This window comes from Siniperca chuatsi, linkage group LG8 (genome assembly GCF_020085105.1).
Source record: "Siniperca chuatsi isolate FFG_IHB_CAS linkage group LG8, ASM2008510v1, whole genome shotgun sequence".
In the NCBI taxonomy this organism is placed as follows: Eukaryota; Metazoa; Chordata; class Actinopteri; order Centrarchiformes; family Sinipercidae; genus Siniperca; species Siniperca chuatsi.
In genome coordinates, this window is record NC_058049.1 from 13,018,148 (window position 1) to 13,025,567 (window position 7,420).

The 7,420-nt window shown below is 42.7% G+C and overlaps 1 protein-coding gene across 2 annotated transcripts; it reads right to left on the reverse strand.

The window, feature by feature from the left end:
• Positions 1-504: 504 nt before the first annotated feature.
• LOC122880083 (serine protease 23) lies at positions 505-4,625 on the reverse strand. 2 transcript variants are annotated; one of them, XM_044204843.1, is made up of 2 exons: positions 4,283-4,625; positions 505-2,349 (listed from the first exon to the last, which is right to left on the reverse strand). In XM_044204843.1, exon 2 carries the CDS (start codon positions 2,333-2,335, stop codon positions 1,178-1,180), a length of 1,158 nt encoding a protein of 385 aa, XP_044060778.1. In that variant the 5' UTR covers positions 2,336-2,349; positions 4,283-4,625; the 3' UTR covers positions 505-1,177. The 2 variants fall into 2 exon arrangements, with proteins under 2 accessions (XP_044060778.1, XP_044060779.1); XM_044204844.1 differs by lacking the exon at positions 4,283-4,625 and adding an exon at positions 2,642-4,227.
• Between the last annotated feature and the right edge of the window lie 2,795 nt (positions 4,626-7,420).

Here is a 7,420-nt window from a genome sequence, read left to right on the forward strand (position 1 = left end):
ACATTTTAAGGCTGATGCTCAGACCTTACTGCACAAATGATAAAACTAGTAAAGAATCTGCTCATCCAATTCCAGCTATTTTCGTTATCAGCAAAGTTTGGTCTATAAAATCAGAACATTTGTAAAGAAAATTAAAAATATATATATAGTCAAAATGTCCTAAATCCCAAATTGAAATATTCAAACAACTTGTTTGTCTAAAACCTAAAGATATTCATTTTACAGTCATGGATGATTAAAAAAAAAAAAAAAAAAACAGTATTAAATATTTACATCTGAGGAGTTGGAATCAGTGATTTTATATTTTTATTTTTTTTATTTTTGCTTGAAAAAATAACATTGTTGCACATAATCTGCTAATCAATTAAATCTGCTCTAAATTCAATTTAAACCAAACTTGAGCACACCCTGGCTGTTCAGGTCCACTGATGCTGCAGTGCCTGTTATGACCACAGGAGGGCGCCCGAACACCACTCCTGAAACCAATACTATTGACACAAACACTGTTATAAATCTCTGTTTATTAAAATATATCAAGCATTTTTCAAAAAAATAAAATAAACACTCTGTCTCTTCAGTCCACACTGAGAAGAGCATACTGTCTGCCGAAACGTTAGGTCGAAAAGCATCTGTGGTGTCCACAAACTGAATGATCGTCAAAGAGCTATAAAAATACCAAACCATTTCCCCAAAGTCAGAAAAGAGAGCGGGAAAGATGTGAAGACAAAATGTCAGTAGATTTCCGTCATCCACAGTAGGAAAATAATTGGTGTTTCTGACACTGCACACACGAGGAAAAGTGTTTTTTTCCCTCTTGTAAAAAGTTGTTCATGTTAATACTGTGGAAACACTGAGTGTGTTATTAATCTGACTGCGGGCAAAAACATATTTAAAGATGCCGTGGTGATGATCTCACAGGCACATTTGTTTAATAGGCCCAAAGGTTACAGGGAGTAAATTAAACACAGGAGAGAAATAACTAAATCAAAGAGAAGTGGATCCAAAAGTAGTATCGCAGAAGTTATTTTTGTAAGGATTTAATCCTGTTTCACTCTTCTTTCTTTAGGGGAAATGAGACATTTCACCCTGTATTTTTTCAGTCACTCTGTGTTTTCTTGTGTTTTTCATGCTATACTTTCAAAACCTCCTCCTTGTCCGTGTCCTACTTTTGTCCGTCTTAGTCCTGGACACAGTCTAATCGGTTACCGTGCACCCAGTAACAGATCTGAGCAAACTTCAGAGGAGTGATGCGCACCGCCACATTGTAATCCCGGTTCTCCCCGTCTATCTCCAGCCACTGGTGTCCAGAGAAAATGCCGATGACCTTCCTTTCCCAGCGCTCTAAACTGTTGTCCCACACTCTTCCATACACTCCAGAGCCGCTGGCTCCAGGTCGGGCATCACAGTGCTGGTATATCAGGTCGCTGGACTCTTCTTCCACGGGACAAAATCTGTACACCAGCTCCCCAGACCTGTCGCTGTCAAAACCAGAGAAGTGGATGCGGTTCCCTGCCAGGTCGTCAGAGGAGGGAGCCACAGAGAGGCGCATGAAGGGACGTCTGTGAGGCCAACGCAGCTCCAGCAGGGCGTAATCAAAGTCCATGCTGACCTCCTGAGGACCCTGGATCCAGCCCTTTGGCACACGGGTACGTTTCACCCTCACCCAGCGGACAAGAGGCTTATTGGCAGAAGTGAGGCCGGCTTTGGTGCCGTTGATGGATGGAGGAATCAGGAAGCCCACCCTGAGCTTCCGCGCCCCCTTGACATAATCCCTCCCATCGTGCACACAGTGCGCAGCTGTGAGGACGTGCTGCTGAGACACAAGAACGCCGGTGCAGCCGGTGGAGATCCGCACGGCTGTGGAGAAAGGGTAATCCAACAGGAAGTTGTCACCTTGGATGTTAAAGCGTCCGTCTGCTCCATAGATCTGCCGCCTCACACGTCTGTGCCTGGGCTTCACTCTTCCTCTCCTCGGTGAAGGATGAGCAAAGTGAACCGTATCCCCTCCAAACTCCTCATCACCCTCCACGTCTACGGTAGTGAGAGTGCGGGAGCCGTCGGCGTACAGCGTCTCAAAAGCCAGTTTCTCTGTGAGCTGCTCCTTCTGGGCCTCCTGCTCTCCTCTGTGGAAGCAGCTGGAGTTGCAGTGAGTGGTGAAGTCCAGCTGAGTCTGAGCGCTGAAGCGGGAGCGGATGAGAGGCGTCGGCTCGTGAGGGACCAGCGTGGGGACGTGGACAGGCGGGTGGTGAGGAGGGTGCAGAAAGGACAGGGTGAGAGGGAGGAGGAGCTGGAGGAGCAGGAGCAGGTGAGTCAGGAGCTCACGTGGCGACATCATGGTGACGGAAAACACTGCAACGACACAGGAAATAATCACACACATGAGAAAAACTGCTTATCCTTGAGAGATTGCACAAATTCCTACATCTTTGTCAAGAAAACAACTGTGGAAAACATTCCTAAACAAGCTGTCTTACAAACACGCAAACTCTAATCCCCCATAAATCTTTCACAGTTGATTGTAAATCACAGCGCCTATGCAAGTGAGGTCTGCTCGCAAAATCTAATGTTGCAACGCCAGGCCAGAGTTTCATCTGGTGTGGCGAAGCAACAATGGACCTCTTGTTCCTACAATATAGATTACCAGGAAAATAGGATTTCAGCCTGATGGAAACAAACAAGCATTTTAATGTCTGTTTGGTACAAAAGTCACAGACGAATTCCACAGGAAGAGAAGAAAGGTCCAATTAAAGAGGAAGCAAATTGTCCACAGACATCGCTGGGAAGCCAAAACAAAGCTGAGTGGTCAACGCTCTAAAAGGAAAAGATATGCGGTGTGTGATCATTTTAAAAAACGCGTTCCTAGACATGATCAACAAGACAGAAAGTCTGCATCATGGCAGACTGAATAGGTGAACGAGAGGTTTGGAAGTTACAGTAAAAAAAAAAAAACCCTCCAATCAAATATTTGTCAAAGCTCAGAGGTAAGACGTTGTTTTCCATCAAACATTAACTACTTCACAGTGTAAGCGGGGGCTTTCAGGGCAGATTAGCAGGGACAAGGAGATACTTGATCCCCTCTAAAGGCTGTGGACCCGGAGGCACTCATGGCACGAAGAGAGCAGGTGTGTAAAAAGTGAAAAGAAACAAGTCAAGGCACGGCGGCTAAACAGAGTATTATTCCTAACAAAGGGCAGGGTGGGGCCTGTCCACACACCTATGTGCTGTTCCAGACAGCACTACAAAGGAGGCAGAGGTACAAAAAGGAGCTCCTGTAAGCAGGGAAAGTACAAACTTCCTTCCATGTTAACATGTCAGATACATGACACCTGTGGCAGACAGTTGCAGAACATCTTAAGTGGTAAACTGGCTGGTGAAGAAGTGTATTAACCAGGCAGTGGTAAAAACAGTTCTGGTCTAAGTGATTTTGGGATGTAAAGCCGTGAAAAAACTGTGTTTTCAAAGCCTGTTTCAGTGTTGAAACACTGTTTGACTCTTAAGACAATATTTTCAAGCTCTAAACCAAAAACTGCAGCTGTTCCAGAGGTTTTAGAGGCTCATTCTGATGGAAACCACAGGAACATGATCCAGAAGACATCCCTCTGCAAAAGTGACAACACAGAACTGGAGGCAAGATGGTGGGAGAGCGTTGGTTTTTGGGCTGTCGCAGTAACTTGGAGATTATGCTGCATCTTTAAAGAGCAAAAAGCAGTGCAAATAAATCTTTTCACAGTTATTGTATTTCATAGAAAATGGAAAATACAAAAAGTCTACTCTTTCAGTTCATAAATAACACAGACAGGAATCTAAAACACTCCAGTTTGCTGGTCTGAAGCCTACAGAAGACTCCCTGTTCAGCATTTAATGTGATCTAATCTTGTCTGACATGTATGCAGCAGAGTCAAATGAAGTTCATCTCCCTCTAACATCTGTCATACAACAAAGAAGCACAAGGTCCCTCTCAGGTTGAACTGGGAAGATGAGCGAAGGTATGTTTGGGACCAAGAAACAGTTGGGAAACAGACTGAGAGGAAAAAGAAACACCTGAAACCTCATACAGACATTCCTCATTTAATCATTGACCATATATCTAACATTTGGCCTGAACACACCTGGCTACATAAGGATGTAAAAATCCCTACCTTTATTTATGCAAAGACCAGTTAATGCAAAAGTGGTGGTCTGTCCCACACTGGAGAGTTTAGGCATCCCAGCATAGAGACAGGGCAGAGGAAAGGGGACCCTGCGACCATTTCCATTCAAACCACCAAATCTAAAACATTACCTCCTGATTAGAGATCGATGGTCCGTGTTTACATCGCAGTCACGTTTTCCTCCCCATCAGACGAGTCCTTCAGGATCATTTCCCAGGTTTTGCTCATCATCTCCGGTGACAGGCAGGTAGTCTCTCCGTGCTCGTCCTCCAGAAGGACAGTCTTGCTCGCTCTTATACAGCGTGTGCAAATAAAAGCACCAGATGCTGAGTCTCTGTGGGTGTCGGGACAGTCAGTCCTTCTTCTGCAACCTGCCCAGCTCAGACTGAGAGCCACAAATAAAAGTCTCTTGTCTGAAAAGAAGTGTTTACTTTCTCTGAAGCGTCCTGCCTCACGGTCCCAACGCCCCGCCTCCGCCTGTCTGCCTGCTGAGGGGCGACGGTTAACGTTAGCTAACTACCAGTTTGACATAAACCTCCACTTTATATTCATTTTTACATTCATAACATGTAATAAAAAGTGGGAAAACTCTGATTTAAGTATTTACACCAAGTACACAGAGATAACTATTTATGAAAATAATGTTTATGCATAAATAAGCTAAGCTAATGCCATGCTAGCGGCTGTGTGAGGCTGTACTTAGATCAGTGGTGAATTGAGCTAAATGCTAATGTCAACATGCTAATATGTTCACAATGACAATGCTAACATGTTTAGCAGGTATAAAGTGTTAACCATGTTCACCATCTTAGTTTAGTGTGTGTTAGCGTGCTAACATTTAGCACTAAACACAAAATACAGCTGAGGCTAAGATGAATGTCGTTTGTTTTGCAGGTTAAAAAATATTGGACAAATTAAATTTTGACCCGATGATAGTGCTGGTTGAAAAGTTAAAGGATCACCAAAGTAATTACATTTCATCCTGAGGGGAACATGAATGTCTGCACCAGATTTCATGGCGAACCATCCGATAGTGAAGACATTTCACTCAAAACCACTTCAACCTCATGGTGTCGCTAGACAAAAAGTCAGGGGATCATCAATGTCAGTAGGATTCATCCTCCAGGGACCATGAATGTCTGTACAAAAGTTCAGAGCAATGCATCTAACAGTTGTGGAGATTCAGTATTTCATTAATTTAACCAAATGTTTTTTATTTAAAAAAGTTACGATTCTGGAAAAGGCCTTACAGATGATCTGAACCAAAATCCATTTATTAAAACTTATTAACATTTATAACTGCAGACTTGATGGCCTAAGTGAGAAACCCATGAGCATGTATTAATGGATTACCAACATTTATATAAAGGATAAACAACAGCCTAATGGGATTTTTCTCAAAATTACTTCTTATTAATGGCTTATAACTTATCTATAAATCATTAGTAAATGATTAATAAAGCCAATATTTACAATTTGTAAACCCGTTATAAAGTTTGCTGTATTATAAAATGGTATCAAGTTTCAAAATGTAATTTCATCATTTTATAATCTATACATTCACTTAATATAAAGCTTGAATAAGCAGTCAGCTGACTGAGCCGATTGTAAATTAATTCACTGAGTTTTATTACGTTGGAGAACTTTGACCCAACTTGCAAAGTCATGGCTGCAAGAAAAACAATGTTTTTTATAGAAACGTATGATACTGATGCATATTTTAAGGCATTATACTGTCATATTGTTTAAATCAAGTCTCGACCCACTGCAGCATTTTCGGTTTAGCTCTGTTATGGCATAATATTTAACATTCAAGTGAATCAACGTAACTGATGATTGTTTTTCCTTTTATGACTCAGGTACAAGTGTTTGTACTCTTCATCATATCAGGCATTTGGCACTTTCATTGGTAGCCTACAGCTACACCCAAGCAATGTTTCTATCATTACTGTATTCCAATTATCATCTGTGCCAAGAGCCATGATAGACGAACTCCTGTACGCTCAGAGATCATAGCTGGCAGGCAGAGAACTGTTGGAGCATGTTCGAAGCAGCGCTCACTTCGTCCTTGCTGCCTGACCTTGATCTCCAAGAGGTCTTTCATCGTTCATTCAGGGTCTCTGTGAACCTGTGGAATTTGGGAAGCCGTGCACCGACGCTCCCATGGGGTTTGTTGAAGCTTCATGGGTGCCGAAACAGAGCTCCCAGTCACAGCGACAGTGCTTTCAGGAATGCTGAGGAATCTCCCAACAATGACACAAGTCAGGCTGTCGGCACAATGTGGCCGCTGTTGTCCTCGGAGCAAATGTCTCCCCGGAGGAAACACCTACCGAACCTGCTCCTCATCCCTGTAACAAAATCGTGAGCTGGTGCTGTTCCTGCACCGTGAATAGTGCAGTGTATATTCCCTCAGAAATATAGAGGGAAGTCATTGTGGATGGGGAGGAAGGGAGCAGGCAAAAGGCCAGAGAGGTGTAAATGTGTAACTCTGTAAGCATGCTGTGCGTGATGATGGTATCACTGCTTGTCTGTCTGCTACACAAGAGATTTCCTTTGTGTGTGTGTGTGTGTGTGTGTGTGTGTGTGTTTGGCACTGAGCACCTTGGCGTCTGATTTTCTGTGGATTCCTCTCTTTCCGTCCTCTGCTTTTCGCTCTTCCTCACAAAAAGTTCTGCTCATATTCTTCTTCAGCACTGTGAAGTTAAACAGGACAGAAGATACAGATACAGTTATTGAAGGAATGGTTTGACATTTTGGGAAATAAGCTTATTTGTTTTCTAGCCGGGAGTGAGATGAGAAGATTGGTAAAACCCTCACAACTGTGTGGTAAAATATGTAGCTAGAGCTGGTTAGCTTAGCTTGTTATAAAGAGTGGAAACAAGGGCAAACAGCTAGCCCGGCTCTGTTCAAAGGTAACAAAATCAGTCTACAAGTACCTCTAAAGGTCACTAATTAACACATTATGTCATGTTTGTTTAATCTGTGCAAAAAGTGAAGTGTAAAAACAACCATTTGTAGTTTTACCAGGTTATAAGACTGACTAAAGTGATGGCACCTGGCCAAGAAATAGTTCTGCACATAACTCTCTGCAAAAAAAAAATGTTGTTTTTACATTTTAGCTTTTGTACAAATGAAACAAATTCGGTATTATGTGTTAATTAGTGAGCTTTAGAGATGTTGGTATGCGGGCTAGCTGTTTCACCTGTTTCCAGTCTTTATGCTAAGCTAAGCTAACCAGCAGCTGGCTGTAGCTTCATATTTAGTGTACA